At 42.9% G+C, this 21,755-nt stretch overlaps 1 protein-coding gene across 2 annotated transcripts in view; it reads left to right on the plus strand.

Annotated features, from left to right (window-relative positions):
• The window catches only part of OSBPL10 (oxysterol binding protein like 10), a 281,519-nt gene that overhangs the window by 129,602 nt on the left and 130,162 nt on the right, over positions 1 to 21,755 (plus strand). The window contains exon 4 of one of the 2 annotated variants that reach the window (XM_065885061.1): positions 6,950 to 7,141. The exons of the other annotated variant lie outside the window; for it this stretch is intronic. Within the exon in view, the coding sequence (XP_065741133.1) occupies positions 6,950 to 7,141 (192 nt within the window). The remainder of the gene's footprint in view (positions 1 to 6,949; positions 7,142 to 21,755) is intronic. 2 annotated transcript variants of the gene reach the window in all.

A 21,755-nucleotide genomic window follows, 5' to 3' on the forward strand; every position in this document is an offset into this window, starting at 1 on the left:
CCCCTCTGGGGAAAACCACAATTTTTCCTTTGCAGACATGTTTGTATGCATTTGTTTGTGTGTATTTTTAACAGAATCTTGGTATAAGGTTAGTGGAAAGTGTTTAAGTTGTATTTAAGATTCACATATAACAATGGAAGAAATTTCCTAGGCTTGGTAGCTTAGAGTTGAAACTATTTCTGTAAGAGGACAGGAATTTGGAAAAGTAGAGAGAGCTGAATATGATTTTGGGAAGTTAATCATGGCAATGAACTTGGAAAATGTCCAAGTTTTAAGCTGAGGTAACAGAATATTAAAAAGCAAAAGCAGGGCTTCCCTGGTGGCACAGTGGTTGAGAGTCCGCCTGCCGATGCAGGGGACACGGGTTCGTGCCCCGGTCCGGGAAGATCCCACGTGCCGTGGAGCGGCTGGGCCCGTGAGCCATGGCCGCTGGGCCTGCGCGTCCGGAGCCTATGCTCCACAACGGGAGAGGCCACAACAGTGAGAAGCCCGCATACCGGAAAAAAAAAAAAAAAAAAAAAAAGCAAAAGCAAACAAATAAAAAGCAGGGCAAATGAAAAGGTTCATATGAAGCTATTAAGCAAAATAGTAGGATAGATTCATTTTAAAAACACTCCACATTAAAAAAAAACAACTCCACGTTTTATTGAGATGTTGACCGCCAGGAAAACAAAAATCTGAATAATTTTGAGGCCCTGAATGTAATATTTTAAAAACTGTTATGCTTTTCCCTTTTGGTTGATTTTGAAGTATGTTTCCTTTTGGAAGAAAAGGAATAAACCACAATTTTTTTTTTTTTTTTTTTTTTATAAATTTATTTATTTATTTATTTTTGGCTGTGTTGGGTCTTCGTTGCTGCACGCAGGCTTTCTCTAGCTGCGGCAAGCGGGGGCTACTCTTCGTTGCAGTGTGCGTGCTTCTCACTGCAGTGGCCTCTCCCGTTGTGGAGCACGGGCTCTAGGCGCACGGGCTTCAGTAGTTGTGGCACGAGGGCTCAGTAGTTGTGGCTCGCAGGCTCCAGAGCACAGGCTCAGCAGCTGTGGCGCACGGGCCCAGCTGCTCCGCAGCATGTGGGATCTTCCCGGACCAGGGCCCGAACCCGTGTCCCCTGCACTGGCAGGCGGACTCCCAACCACTGCGCCACCAGGGAAGTCCTAAACCACAATTTTTATGGTTAGCTTTCACATATTTAGAAATGGCACATTAATTTGTTTTTTTAGAGGAGAGAGAAGGGATGTGATGAAATGATTTTAGTCAGTTGAATTTATTTTTCACAAAACATAACCAGGCCGGTTTGATTTTTCTGCCTCCCCTGGGCTATTTTATTCTGAAATATAGTGTCTTTTTTCCCGTTGCTGTGAAAGAATTCAAGGAAGTGAGGAAAATATGCACCAAAATTAAATGGCATTTGAAGGCTGTTATAATTGACTCTCAGCAATTTTTCCCATCAGAAAAATTTTCTACAGAAGCAGTTGCTATGAATGTATATTTAAGATATTCCCCTCCCCTACTCCTTTTCAGCTTTTTAATTTCAGCTGCAGCAAGCTTAATTATAAATTTCTGATACAAGTTTTAAGACATTTTTATGACCAGCTGATGATCTTTTCAGTTTGAGGGTTTGTTTATTCTAAAATCCTAATGGGAAATAGCTCATTACTTATTTATACTAATTCTTTGCTTTTGGTACCCATGTATCATTGGAGCAATCTACAGTCACTTCGTGTTCTACAACAGATAGGTTTTCAAAAACATGCAATCATAGTAAATGTACTTTGTACTTTTTTCTCTGAAGCAAACTTTTTTAGTAATTAGGATGATTACTCTTAATTTACCTTTTCTTTTTTTTTTTTGGAAGTTAAGGAAGTTAAGGTAAGGCTATGTCTGCTTAAGGCACTTGGATGAAAACAACCTTTAAATCCATATACTTGACTCTGGGCCCACTTAACAATCATTCACCTACTCAGTACCCAAAGGCCTCATTTTTCTTAATTTTTGAATGATAATGATGACATTTATTGCATGCTTCCTATATGGCATGTGCTTTACCTCTGTCTTTTCATGTTACTCTCCAACGACCCATGAGGTAATATTAGCATTTTAGAAATTAAAACACCACATTACTTTACTAGGCCGCACAGCTCATGAGTGGCAGAGTGCAGATTTGAACCAAGGCCCTCAACTTGAGAAACCGTGGTCTTAACCACTCACCCACACTGTCCTGTGGGACTAGGTCCTCTTGCTGCTTGTCCTGTGATTCTCTTCTAAGCTTCCCAGACTAGACTCTCTCTCTCCGGCTTGTTGCTTGGTTTCCCTGCTGGAAATATTCTTTCTAGCTAGTGCTGCTTCTCCCTTTCCAGTCACACCTTTCCTTTATGCCAGTTTGGGCCAGTAAATACAAAAAGGACGTCTGTGTGTCCCTGCCTTGAAACCTTGGGAAACGTAGAAATCCAAGGAAGAAAGTAGGGAAAAACCAAGAGGTTGGTAAATATAACACCTGATTACAGGTGGAATCCTGGGTGGGGTCTGAGCATCTGTGCTGTGTCTTACCTGCTACCTGTTCTCTTCTTTGGCATCACCCCATTTGTCAGGCAGGAACCCCACTTACCTACTGCTACTTGCTGAGGGAGGGTACACAAGGGGTGGCTCTCCTAAGTAAAGAGTGGATCTCACTCCCGGGTAGGAGCCATTACTCTTGCCTCAGAATTTTCTGCAGATGTGGCACACTTGGCATTTCTAGTTGCTCCCTTGAAGTCAATATTTGGAGCAAAACCTTGACATGTTGTTCCTCAAACTTTGATAATATTTTGTTTTAAATTAGTAGCAGAGAGGTGTGTGTATGACATCTAAGTGTAATTTTCATTATTTTTCAATATAGCTGTGCCACGCAGCTTGCAGGATCTCAGTTCCCCAACCAGGGATTGAACCCACACCCTTGGCAGTGAAAGCGCCGAGTCCTAACTACTGAACCGCCCAGGGAATTCCCTAAGTGTAATTTTCTTTTTTAAATTAATTAATTATATATCTTTGGCTGCAACGGGTCTTAGTTGTGGCACGCGGGCTCTTCGTTGCTGTGTGCAGGTTTCTCTCTAGTTGAGGAGCATGGGCTCAGTAGTTGTGGAGTGTGGGCTTAGCGGGGGCCACTAGTGGCAGCATGTGGGATCTCAGTTCCCCGACCAGGGATCGAACTGGTGTTCCCTGCATTGCAAGACCGATTCCTAACCACTGGACCACCAGGGAAGTCCCCCTCGTGTAATTTTCAAACACAACCTGGACATTTTCGACAGGCCACCTTTTGGAAAGAGCCGCTTGTTTGTAGTGGTTGCGGTTTGTTGCCTTTTCTGCCTTTTTCTCAGGGTGCCTGATGACCTACGGGATTTACCGAGAGAGACTTTGTTTGCTCGTATTTGCCCTGAGAGGAGACATGAGTGTGAATTGAACCACGAGAAACATACAGTGAATGGGAAATTAAAGGTTTTTCGACTCAAATTTACTGCTTGTGAATTCAAGTGACAGCCGTTAAGTAACGAGCGTGGGGTTAGACGTCCACAGCAGAATCCTTCGGGTCCTGGGTGAATTTCCTGACTTACCGTCGTTTACGTGATAGTCCTTCAGGTTTCAAAGGCGCCCCTTACCAGAGAGGTCTTCCTTTCTGATTTCTGATGGGTTCTCATTCTGCTCAGAATTTAGAAGTGTGGTTCCCCCTACAGTCTTGCTGACCATGTAGGTTCTCCAGTAATTATTTAATTTCATTTTGGGCTTCATCACGACTTTGACCCTATAGAAAATGAGGAGCAGGTCAGTGACTGCTTACAATTTTGTGCTAAGCGACTTCTTATCATTTTAAAAATCAGTAATGCCTTCATCGATCACGTTTTAAGGGCTATAAGGGAAGAAACAAACTTGGCCACACGGCTCCTGCATGGCAGGCACTGTGCTAAGCTTTTTTTGTGCATGATCTACTTTAATCCTCATGATGGCATTTAAGGGTCAGTATTATGATTCCTTTTTTAAAGATTAGGAAATTGATGCTTAATAAGAAAGCTTAACTCACTTGAGATCACATAGCTAGAACCTGGTAGTGCTGGGGATGTGGGCAAAACCTGGCTATCTGGCTTCAAAGCCCATTGAAAAAATCTGCCTTTTCTTGGGTTGGAATAAGGCTCCCAAACAATCAAAATGTATTTCAGATTGGAACAAAGGGTGAATACGTTGTTCAATAAAGTTCTTGGTGAAAATGAAAACAAAACAAACCAGAAAAACAAAATGTATTTCAGTAGATTAATGCTTAGGCAAATTTGCGTCTTTGAAGAATTAACGACATAGCTTCTTTCCTCCTCTTCACTCCAAGGGAAAAGATTGAAGCTGAAAGTAGACGATTGTTGTATTTCATTGTGATCAAGGTATACTTAATTCTTAGACCACAGGTTTCTCCAGTTACCTGTATATAAGCTGACATAAAAGCAATACACTGCCTCCTGACTTTATCTGTCTTCCTATTAATTCTGTCCAAGTTCACATCCAGAGAAATTTACAAGCTACCGTGGTACTACAGGCTAACACAAAATTCTGATTTCTACCCTGGCTCCCACCCTGCTCCCCAACCCCTTGGAGATTTGTAAAATTGTGGATCATTAATTTTTAACAATTTTTAGACCTGTGACTGTTATCCAAGGCTGGAGGCTTTGAACTTCCTTTCTGGTTTGCATTGTACGCCACCCGTGTCTCTTTATCTCCCTCAATTCTACTCAGGCTTCAAATTCTTTGCCCTCAGAACAGTCTTCTGTGATGAAATCAGCTCGCCTTGATCTTTCTGTTCCTCACTTTGACATTTTCTGGCTGTATTGCCAAATTAGTATCTTGTCATGCCCTTCCTTACTCTCTCTGTGTGTGTGTGTGTGTGTGTGTGTGTGTGTGTGTGTGTGTGTGTGTGTGGAGGTGGATGGGGAGAGGAGAAACAACAGGTCCAGAGAAAGGGTGTGTGTGTGTGTGTGGAGGTGGATGGGGAGAGGAGAAACAACAGGTCCAGAGAAAGGGTGTGTGTGTGTGTGTGTGTGTGTGTGTGTGTGTGTGTGGAGGTGGATGGGGAGAGGAGAAACAACAGGTCCAGAGAAAGGGTGTGTGTGTGTGTGTGTGTGTGTGTGTCTCACTGTCTCTGTGGCTGTGCTCTTATATCCCCAGCAGTACTATAAAGCATCTATGGTGAAAGATGGCCTCATACATCTCATGTTTCACCTTGACATCACACATCAGATATTCTCCTTGGCACATAGTAGGTATTTGGTAGATATTTGATAATTGAAATAGAGAAACTAGCATGAATCCAAGCATAGCATCTAATTGCCTTTTGTTCTCAAGCTGAAATGAAGTATAGAAACATTTAGAACACAGCTTTTTATGTAGAATGTAGAAAATCTTGGATCGATAATCCATTCACATGGTTCAGAATGAAAGAATATGAAAACTCTGCAGTGAACAATCTCCCTCCCTCTCTGTTCCTATTCTCTCATTCCTAGCTTCTCCATGAATAAGCAGCCCACTTTGAGTTTCATGTGTATCCTTCTAGAGTATTTTTTGTTTTAAACAATGATTATAAACAAATGATAAAAACACTAATTTTCCACATTTTGACACAGAACTTTGCATACTATAGAACAGTTAGGAACCTTGCTTTTTTCACTTAACTGTATAGTTTAGAGATTTCTTTTTCCAGACCAGTTCACAGAGACCTTTCTTATGATCCTATTACGTCCTGGTAATGTTCCATCATGGAGGTGTGCCGTGTCTTATTAACCTATCCTAGACGGAGGGAGTACAGTTGAACATGTTTTCATATAATTTAAGGGCCATTTATATTTCTTTTTTTGTGTGAATTGTCTGTTCATATCTTGCCCTATTTTAATAGTTTGTTGTTCTTTTTAATTCCTAGGCATTATATTCCTATTTACAAATTAGAATGATGAGCCTTTTGTCTGTGAAACTAGTTGAAAATAATTTTCCTGGTTTATCGGTTGGCTTTGTCAGTGGCGGGAGTGGGTTTTTAAAATTTGTTTCCCATGAAGAAGTTTTCAGTTTTTATGGCATCAAGTTTATTGAGCTTTTCTCTTATGGCTTTTGGATTTGGAAGCGTTAGGTCTTCCCTACCCCCAGGCCACATGTTTTATTCTAGTGCTTTTTTTCTTTTTTTCCCCTTAAGTCTTTGATCCATTTGGGGGTCTGTGATCTGAGAAGTAAATCCAACTTTGTTTTTCAGTTGGCTGCCCAGTTATCCCAACACCAGTTATTGAAAAATTCATCTCCACTAAGTTTGTGATGCCGTCCTTATCATATACTCAGTTGTTATTTGGATGATACGTTACAATAGGATGAAATACCAGCACTACACCAACAAATGGGGATTAATTGGTGGATTACTTGGTACATTCACTCCCTTATGCAGCAAACATGTATTAAGTACTTAATAAATAACAATCATGATGTGCCAGGTCTTGGGGATACAAAGATGAGTTTGAAAGAATCAAAGTTTAGCTGGACAATGAATATAACCTCGATGTAGTGGAATAAGGGCACAGAGGGGCTGAGACAGACAGGGCTTGCTCCACACAGCACAGAGCGTTGAGCTGGCTTCGCCAGCGGGAGGGGAGGGCATTTAGGAGGAGGAGCACAGCACCCCAAGAGCCCGCGGTGTTGGGGGGCTCAGAGTAGATCTCCACGGCCATATTTTGAGGCAGGAGACATGACTGGAGGTGAGACTAGAAGCGTAGTTAATGGAGACAGTCTCTCTGGCCTGAGTGAGTGTGGGATTAGAGCATGTCGTGCTGGGCACCTCCCCAGCCCCTCATCCCTCTAAAGACGAAGGGGAAAGCCTGAGAGGTCCAACATAAATGGAAGCCAGCACTTGGTTGTGTTCTGCAGGTCGGTTGTTGAGTTTGATGCCTGTTGCTTATTCTAGACGACGCCAAGCTCCCGAAGCCGAAGTCTCACTTTGCTCCCCCATGGAACACCCAATTCTGCATCTCCCTGTAGCCAGAGACACCTCAGTGCGGGGGCCCCCGGCGTGGTCACAATCACACATCACAAGTCGCCTGCTGCCGCCCGAAGAGCCAAGAGTCAGTATTCCGGCCAGCTTCATGAAGTCAGAGAGGTACGTCTTGTTCTTCTCCTAGGTTTAGTCTTCTGTGGGAGGTGAGGGCTGTGATGTTGCTCTCCCAGCTTCTCTTCCTTTGTACCGTCTTGACTGATGGAGAGAGAGGACCAGAAGCAAACCTCCCAGACACGGCCATGACAGTCCCTCCTGGTTTAAAAAAATAATTATTTCTGGGAACTCCCTGGCTGTCCAGTTAGGCTCCACGCTTCCACTGCAGGGGGCATGGGTTGATACCTAGTCAGGGAAATAAGATCCCACGTGAAAAAAAAAAAAATAAAAAAGAATTATTTCTGTTTCTTGGGTTAAGTGAGTTTTAGGAGACCTCTGCCAGAGCTCAGAAAGCAGAGGACACCAGCCCATAGTAACACGGAAGGAGATGGAAGGGCCATTTGTTAAGGCCTCCATGCTCATAGCAGAGAAGAGAAAGAACAAAAAGACGGTAATTAGGAAGTAATTGAGGGCATTTTGAAACTCAGGAAGTGGTGGACCTAAAGCTGGTTTCCCCTTTTCTGCTTCGCTTTATGAAAGGCTTACCTGCTCTCACCATCACATATATACTCCAAGGAGGTGTGGGGCAGTGAAAAGAGCACTGTCCTTGGAAGCAGAAGACTCTGTCACCTTAAAGCTTGGAACCCAAGTTTCTGCATCCATGAAATGGAAATAACACAGGCCCTACCAGCCTCTCAGGGGAGATTTGAGGATCACATATGATAGTGTACATGAAAGCCCTTCCACTGGGTATGCCTTAGGGGTTATGCTTTGTTTCTACTTTTGATTCACTGGGAGGTCATCAGTTTGGGGCTCCCAGGTCCTTAGTATTGATATCATCCTTTGCAACTGTTGCCAAGAACAGACTGTATAATATCGCTTATATGTGGAATCTAGAAAAATGGTACAGATGAACTTATTTGCAAAGCAGAAATAGAGACACAAATGTAGAGAGCAAATGTATGGATACCAAGGGGGGAAGGAGGGGTGGGATGAATTGGGAGATTGGGATTGACATACATACGCTACTATGTATAAAATAGATAACTAACAAGGACCTACTGCATAGCACAGGGAACTCTACTCAGTGCTCTGTGGTGACCTAAATGGGAAGGAAATCCAAAAGGAGGGGATATATGTATACGTATAGCTGATTCACTTTGCTATACGGCAGAAACTAACACAACATTGCAAAGCAACTATACTCCAATAAAAATTAATTAAAAATTTTAATTTAATTTAGATTAAAAAAAAGATTGTATAAAATAAATGATCTTCATCTTAGTTTTCTAACTTGTGTTGAGGCTTTTTGCCCTGCAGCTGACTTGTGTAGGCACCAGCTTGTCCTCTTAAAGAAGTAGCAGAGTCCTTACTCCGTGTCAGTCAGGAGAATGGGGCTCCCAGAATAGGGTCTTGCTATGGCTTGAATCAGCATGCATCTTGTTTTATTTTATTTTATTTTTTTTTGCGGTATGTGGGCCTCTCACTGTTGTGGCCTCTCCCGTCGCGGAGCACAGGCTCCGGACACGCAGGCTCAGCGGCCATGGCTCACGGGCCCAGCCGCTCCGTGGCATGTGGGATCTTCCCTGACCAGGGCACGAACCCATGTCCCCTGCATCGGCAGGCGGACTCTCAACCACTGTGCCACCAGGGAAGCCCAATTGTTTTATTTTCTAAATGTCGCGAGCCAAGTAGTGCTGTGTCAGTTGGCTATCTTGTTCTAATTCTGGCCCAGGACAGAAAATCTGAAATGTTCTGACTCAGATCAGTAGATGCATATGAAAGACATTTTTGGATATAGATTTACACATGCATATACTCTTTATTGCCTGATAAGGAAAAGGTACAGAGTCGGATGCTCCCTTTGAGATAGTCACCCTGATGTGAAAAAAAAAAAAAACCCAAAAACTGTTTGGCTGTGAGCTTAATTTCGCTACCTTGGATGATATATGAGCAGTGATTGTGGTGCACGTGTGTATATGGCTTTTCACTTGTCACGGTACCTTTTCAAAAAGCTATATTATGGAAAAACTTTGAATGTACACAAAGCAGAATAGAATAATGGTCCCCATCACCCAACTTAAGTAATTCCAATCCTCTGTTGTTCTTTTTTCATCTATTTTCCCCCATCCCTTTCTTTGGGGTGAGTTGAGTATTTTAAGGAAATCTTAAATATTTTATCATTGCCAGTAAATGTTTCAATATATATCCAACAGATAAGGACTTTAAAAAAAAAAGCGGGAAAACCGCAATACCATCATGTCGCTGTTATGTAAACCTCATTGCATATATTTTTTGCAAGTACTTTAGAGACTTTAACCTTAAAAAAAAAAAAAAGAGAAGAGTAAGTTCATGGTATTTTGAGAATTCTTTTAATTCTAACGAATCTCTGATAGACTTACTATTCTAAGTGTTGATAGGAGGCCTGGTACATATGAAAACAAAAGGAGGAGGGGGGTGCTTGTGTTTAGTGAGCAGTGGCCCAAATAAAAGTTGGGGGATCTGGCTTAACTTTTAGTAGCATTTGATTTCATATAATGCCAAGATCTGTTCTACATCCATTTTTAAGAATTCAAGTTTTTAAAAGGATAAGAGTATGTTCTTTGGGTATGTCTGTATAAAAACGTTTAATTGTATGACGTATATAATGCAGAAGAAATCTACAGAAGAAGATCAGAATAACCCATGACCCTACCTCCCTTCACATAACCGCTGTTAACCTTTCAATATATTTACTTCTTTTTTTTTTTTTTTTTTTTTTTTGCGGTACGCGGGCCTGCCACTGTTGTGGCCTCTCCCGCCGCGGAGCACAGGCTCCGGACGCGCAGCCCCAGCAGCCATGGCCCACGGGCCCAGCCGCTGTCCGGCACGTGGGATCCTCCCAGACCGGGGCATGAACCCGTCTCCCCTGCACCGGCAGGCGGACTCTCAACCACCGTGCCACCAGAGAAGCCCTACTTCTTTTTTTTTTTTTTTTTTTTGCTGTACGCGGGCCTCTCACTGTTGTGGCCCCTCCTGTTGCAGAGCACAGGCTCCGTACGCGCAGGCTCAGCCCCCATGTCTCACGGGCCTAGCCGCTACGCGGCATGTGGGATCTTCCCGGACTGGGGCACGAACCCGTGTCCCCTGCATCGGCAGGCGGACTCTCGACCACTGCGCCACCAGGGAAGCCCCCCTACTTCTTTTTTATAAACTTTATTTTGTGAGATTCCAAAGAGAGAAATACTCATTTTCTTTCTTTACTTTATTATTTTTTAAAAATTGAAGTATAATTGATTTACAATGTTGCATTAGTTTCAGGTGACTTCTTTTTTTAATATATAAATTACATATGTAGATATGTAAAAATTTTATAGTATAATCTAAACTTTGTAAATGACTTTTTGCTTTATCATATTATTTTCTCTACATTTTCCATCAATGGTGGGAAATATTGAAATTTCCCAGGGAGTTTTCATTATATGACAAATAACTAGGTAACATGCCTCCATAGCTGTTTTGGTTTGGTTGTTGTACTCCAGGGCAACAGCCAGGTATCTTCTTCAGGTGATTGCTTTTGTTTGTGATGACCTTCCTTGCTGAAAATTAATTGTAAGTGAGCTTGTCAAGATATATACAAACACTGGCAGTTGAGGGTTGCAGGGTGGTGGACATCTTGAAGAGAAGGCAGAAGTTTTGATTCTCAAATTTCATGCCCAGCTTCCCTCCTGACTGAAGAAGGGTGACTGTTCTGTGACATCTGTCCTTTTATGATATGGACCAGTCCACCATGGGAACTGAGAAAAATTCATCCTGACCAGAAAGTTCTGCAGTTTTAAAAGTCTGTTAATCTCAAAGTATAAAGGCACCTCAGCTTTTGAATGCCACTGTATTTATTTATAAAATAACTGGAAGAAAATGGAATAGGGTTTTTAACCCAGCCGTACAGGGAAGATAAACTTATGGCCACTGAAGCAAGGTAGAAAATCATTGTCCTCAAGACAGATGTGCTGGAATATCTGAAGAACAAAAGAAAAATAGCCCAGCCACAGGCAACAGAATCAATATTAAATGGAATGCCACAGCATGGGTGAAGATAGTGAGACAGTTTAAAAGATTAATTGGTTATTATCCAAAATATAAAGAATTGAGATCCCAAAGGTCAGTACCCAAAGTCATCTCTGGAAGTGGCAAGGAGAGATGAATATAGAAAATTCAAGATGCGATATCATCCTGAACAGGTGTATCCTCCTTAGCAATTCAAGAAATGGAAATCAAGACTACTTCATCTATCAGATTACCAGAAATAATTGCAGGTTACGGTGGTAAGAAATATTGGCAGTGCTGCATATTTTCTTTTTGCTACAGTCTGGTGATATATAATAAGAACTAAACATAAAACAAAGCTCTTCATTGCCATTGACCCGTAAATTCCCTGTTGGGAACTATATTCTGAGGAAATCCATGGAATTGGGGGTAGAGGAGGAAAGTTAATCTGGGTTAAGGTATTCATACTAGTAAAGTGAAAGATTCAACGCAGAGCATTCTGGGAATGACTGAATAAACAGTAATACACTTAACATGCTGAATTACTATATAGCAATTCAAGATAAAAGTCTTGTAAGTATCACTTCTACTTGGACATGTGTATATAAAATAAGAAAATCAGAATAGAGAATATTGTACACACATTGGCCCATATGTCCGTATTAATAACGTCCAGAAAGTGTTTAAAGGAGGTGGTTCCAGAATTTTGGATTTTACTTGCGTTTAAAATTTAGAAATAGAATTTTCAGAGAACTTAGTGTTGCAGATTTAAAAATTTGCCTGGTACGGATGTTTTTAAAGCACAGTGACAATCTGTGGTTACCACCAAGTCATAAAAGCACATTTAATCCCCCCGCCCCCGCCAAGGCATATAATCTTAGAATAAAGGGCCATTTATTGCATTGAATAAGTTTAGTTTTATGAAAACCATACTGCATTTCCCTTGTTTTTAATTTTTTTATCTTATATTGGAAGAATGTTCATCATGGATTGATTCTGGCCTATGAATCTGTGTTTTTAACCACTGATTAACACTGATTTTTTTTTTTTTTTTGCGGTACGCGGGCCTCTCACTGTTGTGGCCTCTCCCGTTGCGGAGCACAGGCTCCGGACGCGCATGCTCAGCGGCCATGGCTCACGGGCCCAGCTGCTCCACGGCACGTGGGATCTTCCCGGACCAGGGCACGAACCCGTGTCCCCCGCATCGGCAGGTGGACTCGCAACCACTGCGCCACCAGGGAAGCCCAACACTGAATTTTTTAACTGTCTCACCCTTATGCCCCGCTGTCCACAGGGTAAAGTTTGCACTCTTCAGTGTGGCAAACAAGGCCTTCTGAAGTCTGCCCATCTCTGCCTCTCTGTCTGGCTGCCTGGCCTCAGCCCTCCTCCTCCCCACCCTGCACTTCCCGCCTCCCTCTGTTGGGAGGTACATTGTGCAATAGAACTTTCTGCCACCATGGAAATGTTCTATCACTTTGCGCCCCACTCCCCGGGGAGCCGTTGCTTACATGAGGCTAATGAGCTCTTGAAATGTGTGGGCCTGAAGTGAAATGTACTTTAATGAACACTGCATGTGAGATTTCAAAGACAGTACCCCAAAAAGGTAAAATTGGTCATGAATAATGTCTTAATACTCATGGCAGGTGGAAGTGAACATCTTTTCTATATGTTAGGTTAAATTAAGTATATTAAAATTAACTTCATCTGTTCCTTTTTATCTTTTTAAGTGTGCCTACCAGGAAATTTAAAATTACATATGTGCCTCCCATTAGTGGCACTGCAATTGTTTTATAAATAGAATCTAATATATTTTATTTTTATTTATTTATTTTTAAATATTTATTTATTTATTTGGCTGCGCTGGGTCTTAGTTGCAGCACGTGGGATCTTCGTCGCTGCCTTTGGGTTCTTTAGTTGCGGCTTGCGGGATCTAGTTCCCTGACCAGGGATTGAACTCGGGCCCCCTGCATTGGGAGCGTGGAGTCTAACCACTGGACCACCAAGGAAATCCCAAATCTAATATATTAAAAAAAATCAATTTGGGCCCCTAGCTGTTTAAGCATTTGAGGATTGAAATGTGTGGTATTCACTTGTATTCTAACTTTTACACTTTTAGTGGCATTATAACAGGTTTTAACGTTATTTAATGTTATTTAAATGGACACAAGTTCAATTGGTACAGGTATAGTGTAATTTTTATAAAATTCCTGTTCACTAGATGCTTTCTGAAAATATACACCCCTCATACCTGTTTATATGTGTGTGCTGTGTGTGTGTGTGTGTGTACACACCTGCATACATGAATTGAAGAGCTTAAAGTAGGAAAGTCAGAGGTTTCTTCCTTTCCTAATTTCATTGCTGTTTCCCAGGAGTGGCTACTGAGGAAATGATCTGAGTGTCTGCACACATGACAGCACGTCTGTGCACAGAGCTGTGTGTATGTGTGGGACTATTTGTGGTCTCCAACAGGTTTTAACTATTTTCTTCCTGAGATTAGAGTTAAGAAAATTCTCTAAAGAGAGTCCCTACTAAAATTTTTCTCTAAGTCCAAATATGGTAACAGGCATGGGCATAATAAATATTTCAGCAACACAATAAGCTTTGTAGAGCCCGGGTTCTTCTGGCTTTGACCAAATAATTTTTTGTAGCTGTGACATTTGAGACTTAATTCAGTAGGGAGACTTTGGACTCTGTAGCTTGATGACAGAAAAGGTCATGTTATTGCATTGTAATAGGTGTGGGTGAAGCATAAATGTAGATTTAATTAAGCGTTCAATGATCATTTATTGACAAATAGCAATTATCCTTCTGTTAAACTTTTTTAAATTGTTAAATAGCCTGCTTCCAGCCACATCACATCACGTACCTTTTTATTTTTTGGCCGTGCTGTGCGGTATGCGGGATCTTAGTTCCCCGACCAGGGATTGAACCCGTACCCCGTGCATTGGAAGCGCGGAGTCTTCACCACTGGACCACCAGGGAAGTCCCCAGGCCACATACCCATTTGAAGAGAGGGCTGTGTGCTGCCCTGGTGTATAATGGGTAGATAAACTGTATTGTGGCCGTGTCCTTTAATATGGTTTTAAATAAACCTTTAACAGAGTATAATGTGTGGAGGAGAGTGTGTTTATGTGGTTCCAGCTGTGTGAATTATGTATGTTTCTTCACTTAATGCACTGTCATGTTTACTTAATGCACATATAAGGAGAGATGCTTTAAGGAGGTGCCATCTTTTTTTTTTTTTCTTTCCGGTACGCGGGCCTCTCACTGTCTTGGCCTCTCCCATTAAGGAGCGGGCGCGCAGGCTCGGCGGCCATGGCTCACGGGCCCAGCCTCTCCGTGGCACGTGGGATCCTCCCGGAACGGGGCACGAACCCGCATCCCCTGCATCGGCAGGCGGACTCTCAACCACTGCGCCACCAGGGAAGCGCGCGGTGCCATCTTTATAAATGATACTGATTCAGTATTCTCCCTTCAGGACCATTTGGTTTGATTCTGGTACACGCGGCTGTAGTGAATGCCTGGTTAGAAACCTTGATTCATGTATACAGCCTTAGCTATGGAAGCAGTAGCTGTCAGTACCCTAACGAATTTTATTAGCGGATCAGTGTTAAGGTAGTGGTCAGTACCGGCAGCACTGAATACAGCCCATCCTATCACCAGGGAAACTGCATTTAGGGTATGAAGTGCATTTATCCTTTGTGTAAACAGAATGATTATTTTTAAAATGTCCCAAATTAATTCTCCTGTGTACTTTTTGGATAAATGATGACCAGTAACCCTCAAGTACATTGGAGTGGCGATTTGCAATCTCTCAAAATATGTCAGCCCCAGACTTCAGTTTTCAAGTTTCAAAATTCAGTTTTCCAAATGTTTTTGAAGAAGTAGAGTATTATTTTCAAATAAAAATATTATAGATCCCTACTATATAAAAACAGTGCCTTATTAGTGCAGATTTACTTTAGAAGGTGGAATGGGCATTTATGGATTGTGATTCCAGGTTGACTTGGAATAGTATTTATGACCACCATTGTGATCTCTTAGTTTCTGTATCCATGCAATTTGAAACAAACATTTGGTGGTGCATGGAACCTCTTGGAGATCCTCTGAGAACCCAGTTTGAGAGTCACTGGATTTTGGCATTAGCAGTATTTCAGGTGAATAACAACAATAGCAAAGTAGTGAGGTCATGTCCCCTGTCAACCTCCAACTTGCCGTCTCTCAAACTGCTGCCCTGGGGGAAGGAAGCTCTGCCTGCTTAGGGCACCGCTGGGGGCATGCGGAAGGTGGGAGAGGCTGAGGGTGGAATTAACCACCAAAGGACTAACTAACTGCCTGGTCTCCCGGAAAGCTGGGGTTGCTCACAGCTTTCTGTTCCTCACCTTGGTTGAATGATAGGTTCTGGCCTTGCTGGTTATAATTCTAATCCTTCTTTTCCCACTTTTATCCCAACTCTTCCCAGAATTCCTTTCTTACCCTCAGTTGCTTCTCTTGCTAGGCTTGTTTTTCTTTCATTATTCTGTTACATTTGGAAATGAGGCGTTTATTTGTTTAGGGTCTGAGCCCTTTTGTCCATCAAGAGGATTTTTTTTTTAAACCTCTTTATTTCTCAACCCTTAGCACAGTACCTGGCACGTAGTAGGTTCTCAATAAAAATTGGAGTAAATGAGTGATTTTTCATGAAGGGGATCATAGCCATTGGGAAACACTTCTCTGCAGATTTGGCTAAAAGCTTTTGGTGAGGAAGGGGTTTCTTGCCCTGTAGCATATTTTTAGGAGAGTTATGGTCCCAGAACAGAAGCAGTGGGGTTCTTGGGCCCAGCTGTATTATGTATTTACAGTGGGCCGCCTTCCACTCTGCCCCAGACATGCTTAGGTCTTTCTTTTCTTAGTTCCTGGTACACTTTATATCTACCTATGTTTTTAGCAAATATGTCTTTACGTTATAATTATCTTTAACAATCTCCCTACTAGTGTGTAAACTTCTTCCCCAAAGGCATGGATTCATTAATAACAATAGCGACTGTTACATGAACAATAATATTTCATACTTGTTGGGGTCTTACTGTGGCCCGTGTACCGTGCTCAGCTTTACTTGTGTGATCCTCAGGTCAGCCCTGCAAGGTAGATATTATTATTGTTGTCTGTTTTACAGATGGGAAACTGAGGCATAGAGAGGTTAAGGCAAATAGAGGCATATCAGCCAGGGTTCCACCAGAAAAACATATCCAGCGGAAGATGTATGTGAAGAGATGTATTGCAAGGACTTGGCTTATGTGCGGTTGTGGGACCTGCCTCTCAGCTATGCTGGGAGTTGTGCAAACGATGAGATTCCTGATGCATCGTCAGTCTATACAGGAGATACTAGGATTCATGCCTGGGAGTGCAGTGATTTCTCTGGGCAACCCCTACCCCTGTCACTAGTGATTAAAAAAAGCGGGGGGGGGGGCGGTTTGAGTGGTTAATGATGACCAGCCTATTGAGTTTTGTGCCATGTGACTCTACCATCCTGAACAAAGCTGTCAGACCAGCTGTCGCTGCCTTGTCCTCTAGCCCGGCCTTTGGACTCGAGGTGGTCTTAAGTGGGAACTCTATAATGAGATTAGCTGCCCCTTTAGAGTGTGAATGGGAAGCACACAGATGCCAGGTGCTGGAGAAGAAGCAGTTAGTGGAGAAATGAACTGCTGTCAGCAGGGTGTAAGCAGCTAAGTCACGAACTGGTGGATCCCAGAGGTTACCATTGTGTTAGCATGCTTCAGGGAAACAGAACCAATAGGGTTGGGGGTGGGGCAAGGGAGATGGTTTATTTAAAGGAATTGGTTCGTGTGAGTGTGGAGGCTGGCACATCCAATAGGTAGGCTGCAGGGTGGTCAGGCAGGCTGGAGACCCAGGGAAGAGCCAGGGCCACGGTTCACGTCTGAAGGCTGTCTACCAGCAGAATTTCCTCGTGCTTGGAGGAGGTCAGTCTTTTGTTCTATACAGGCCGTTGGCTGATTGGATGAGACCCACCCACAATACAGAGGGCAGTCTTCTCTGCTCAGAGTCTACCAACTTAAATGTTAATCTCATCCAAAGGCAACCTCATAGAAACATCCAGAATAATATTTGTCCAAATACCTGGGCACCATGGCCCAGCTGAGTTGACACATAAAATTAACCATCACAGGCACCCTAGACTGTTGTATTCCCCCTGTAGCCTTCCTGTATGTGTCTGCCCTGAGGTCTTGTTTCTGGAAAGCTCACAGGGCTTGACTGTCTTCAGTCAAACCAGGCTCGGGTCCAGCGCTGGCCTCTGATGTGGGCTTGGAATGATGTGTGCAGCCCTGGCTCTTGTCCAGGGACTGGATAATCTAGGTGGTTGTTTAACATGAAAATTATTTGGTGCTACAGTGGTTAATGGCAGTAGGAATTCACTGGAAAGTGAGGCCAGTGTCGGCTGGCCATCCCTCCACATGGACCCGTACCCTTTGGGCTCCACAAATCCTGGAAAAATCAGACCCCTGGATTATTAGACTATTGCTGAGAAAAATGATATATATGGTGAGGGAACCTGTTTGCCTCTCTCTGGCTCACAGAAAATTCATGGTTCAGACACCTTTGAAGCGTTACACTCAGAAGGAAGCTAAGTGGCAGATTATTTTACGTCACTTTTCTGTGACAGAAAAGACTAATGCATGTTTTTACCCTAGGTGGCAATTTAATACAAGGAACCTTCCTATCAGTGCCCTCGGGCCAAGAGATAATAACGTATTTTGGATGTTGACAAGGAGGGAAGTTAAACAAGTTTGTCCTTTGGCGCTCAAGCCACCCTTGGAACTTGTGTCTTACGATCTGATTCTTGGTGATTTTTGCAGAGGATGTTGTTTTGTTCCTAGTGGCTCATAGTAGCATTTCAGGATAAGACAGGGATCCTTCCTCATTTAAAACCTAGTCATCTTGTTCTGTTTTCAGCAGAGGCAGTATTCCTCTCTCCCACTCACACTGGATGCTTGGGCACAACAGACTTGCAGGTGAATTACAGCATTCCCTTAACTACCCACCTTCCTTAGCCACCTCTTTGCCCCCCTGCTGGGACCGTGATCATTTTCCATTGCTTTGATCTGAGTTTTCTCTAGTTCATTTTTAAGGTGTAGCATCTTTTGCTTCTATTATACTTTTGTGTTAGAGATTGAGCAGCATAAACAGTCCTGATTGAAAAATCAAAGCCCGATTGGACTTTGATTCCTTTTTCTACCAGGGCAAGCAGTTTGCAAATGGCTGTGAACAGGTCACAGTCAGGGAGTAGAAAAAAACTTCTGAAGTTTTCTAAAAGCGATAGAAGACAATTCACAAGTGTCTTTAAAGAGGATACAAAGGAAACCAGTAGAGAAGCAGTTGATTTCCAGTGAAAAATCAAAGGATATTACATGGTGCCACAGAATTCCTATTTCCTATTAACCTTAATCTATTACTGTATTTCTTGACTTCTTTTTTTTAAAATAAGAACTGTGTCATTAATGGGTATCACTATTTTATATAAAGTTCTGTTTTTGTACGAAAAAGCATGTTCATGTCTGGAAATGTGTACTAGATGCTTGGAGTCTCTGCTAACCAGGCTTAAGGCATATGTGTGCCTATGAAGCTTATAGGACTGTAGTTTTCTGCAAACATACTTGATCACCCACCCTTGTCAAAAAATGTATGCCTCCCATTAGATATGTATTTATTTACGAAGTATTACATCTAAAACTGACTTCATATTTTATGAACATTAATCAAATATATAGAAACAGAAAGAAATAGATTAAAAAACCAGTCAACAGCCCTGATTATCTATTGCTGTATCACAAAGCAGCGTCTAACCTGGCAGCGTGAAACTACAACAATCCTCACTTTTGTTCAGGAATCGGCCATGTGGGCAGGTGTATTAGTATGACGTGGCCTCGCACTGAGGGTGTCTGGGGTCCTTGGGGAATCCTCCGTCTGGGGCAGGCCGGGCTCCTCCCTGTCTTTGCATCCAAACAGGCCCTCCAGCTCGGTGGCTTCTGCCTTCTTAGGTGGCAGCTCAGGACTCAGGGCAAGTGTCCTGGGAACAGGAAGTGAACGTTGCTGGTTTCTTGAAACCTGGACCTTAAATTGGCACTTTGTCACTCATATTTTAGGGCTCACAGAACACAGATTTAGGGGGAGGGGACAGAGACCCTGCCCCCTTGATGGGAGCAATAGCTAAAACCATTTTTCGTCTACCAAATAAGCCATTTATGTGTTTTATGTATATTACTGTAACCGAAATAGCCACATATCTGTTTCTTGCTCCTTTGCTTCCAGAATTTAGATCCTGTATTAGTTTCCCAGGGATGCTACAACCAAGTACCCCAAACTGGGTGACTTAAAACACATACATTTATTGTCTCACAAACTGGAGACTGGAAGTCTGAAATCATGGTGTCTGCAAGGTTGGCTCCTTCTGGAGCCTCTGAGGGAGGCTGTAATTCCGTGCCGGTCTCCCGGCTTTGGTGGTTGCCAGCAATCCTTGGTTTGTAGGTGCATCCTTCCACTTTCTGGCTCCTTCATCCTGTGGCCTTCTCCCCACGTCTCTACCTCTTTCCCCCTCTTATAAGGCTACTAGTTATTGAATTTATGGTGCACCCTAGTCCAGCATGACCTCATCTTAACTAATTACAGTTGCAAAGACCCTATCTCCAAATAAGGTCACATTCTGAGGTTCCAGTGGACTTGAATTTTGAGGAGCACCATTGAACTCAGTACAGAAGACCCCCGTGAAGTTAAGCTCTTTTATGTCACAACACTTGAAGACTATTCTTCCATTTGTCACTGTGTGATAGTGATTTAGTACAAAGAGTTGTCCATATGGGCTTTAAGCTCTTGGATTTGGTTTTCAACATGGCAGGCCTGGCTTGGAACCACAGTTCTCTTGACCTCACAGATGGGCTGCCTGGGATAGGTCTGGGCCAGGTGGAGTTTGTCAGGCCCCGGGCAAAAGTTGCCTTGCCCCTGGGGTTCTTGCCTGTGCCATGAAGTGAGGGGAGGCTTTGAGGGTAGGATGGCTGATGGGACCAGGCTCTGTTGGAGATTCCGGCTCCGGCTTATTGAAGCCTTGGACAGTGGCAAGGCCCAGCATGTGTGCTCAGGGCGTTCCTCCTTTGTCCTGATTCTTCATGCGGACAGTGGGGTTCAGTACGTACATGCATCCCTACTGCAGGGAGCTCACGCCTATCAGATGCTAATGTGTGTCTTCTGCATCCTGGCACTGTCAGATGGGTTTCATTCCCACTGTACAGATGAGGACACGAGGCCTCGAGGGCCCAGCCGTGTGCTCAGCTCCTTCGGAGAAGCAGCTGTGCCAGAATTGGAGCCCACGGAAACCTCATCCTGGAGCCCTCCCACAGCCAGGCGCAGATGACTCCTTGGCGCCGCCCACAGCCTTGGAATCATGCCTGTGTTTCTACTTAGCGACAGGGCAGGTATAGCGCTCACAGCACCTAGACAGCTTGGCTCAGATACCTTCTTTTATGTGTCATTCCCAGCTTACAGTTGGTGCTAAAGGCAACGACAGGAAGTTTGAATATTTGTAGCTTTGAGGTATATTAACACTTTGTCCCACATGTCATTTCATAGAGAAAAAAACTGCCTGTGTAGGTGATAAGTAAGTGGTATAGGCTGTGGGGCTGGTGGACAGCCTTGTGAGGGCGTGGGTCTCTGTTCTGGGCCCGTGAGCTGCTCTGTGACCCTTGGGTGGGTTATCTGACCTTTGCCCCCACCTGTGAAATGAACGCACCAGGCTGGGTCGCCAGCTCAAAGATGCTTTGGTCGCTTATAAATCAGAACTCGATGTCACAGTGAAAAGGACATGATAGGATTTCTTTCTGAAGGTTGTTCGTCTCTCTATTTTACTTTCATTCTTTGATGATTACTCTCCCCAGTGCAAGAATATAGTCTTAAAATAGGTCTGTGAAGAAACATTTCTGTATTTTCATTTACAGAGAAATTCCTTATATAATATATTCTTTATTCCTTGTATTGGAGAGATCCAATGTAAAACATATGTGATTTACACAGGTTGTCCACAAGGGATGAAATAAGAATCCTGAAAGTAAACAAAAACTTCTGCCCTATATTTAGGGAGAAAAAAAAAGAAATTACATTATTTTAGTACAAATTTTTATCTCCAACATAAATATAATTGTCCTTCTGACATGCTATTGGGTAAATGTTTTTTTTTTTTTTTTTTTGCCTGTTGTATAAACTGTTCCAAACATACCTCAGAATAAACATCTATCAGCTTAACGCTCAGGAGTTGAGAAGGTAAGATGAAGATTTCTCACTGGCAGAGAAATTATCACAGGAAGCCATGTTATTTAGAATTTACTAACATTGGGGCACGTGAATCACAGCAATAATACTTCATAATTACACAGCACCTTTCATTTGAGATTCCAGAGAGAATTTACAGACCAAGTTGGGAGCTCTGACAGTCGTATTAAACTTTGTGCTTGGAAGGAACTGATAGATATAATTCAAGAACCAGAATCTAGATACCAGGGAAGGTGCTCTCCAGCCCTGCCAATGGGGAGGTGAGCCAGGTACTGAGTTGTCT

This window comes from Phocoena phocoena, chromosome 10 (assembly GCF_963924675.1).
Source record: "Phocoena phocoena chromosome 10, mPhoPho1.1, whole genome shotgun sequence".
Lineage (NCBI taxonomy): Eukaryota > Metazoa > Chordata > Mammalia > Artiodactyla > Phocoenidae > Phocoena > Phocoena phocoena.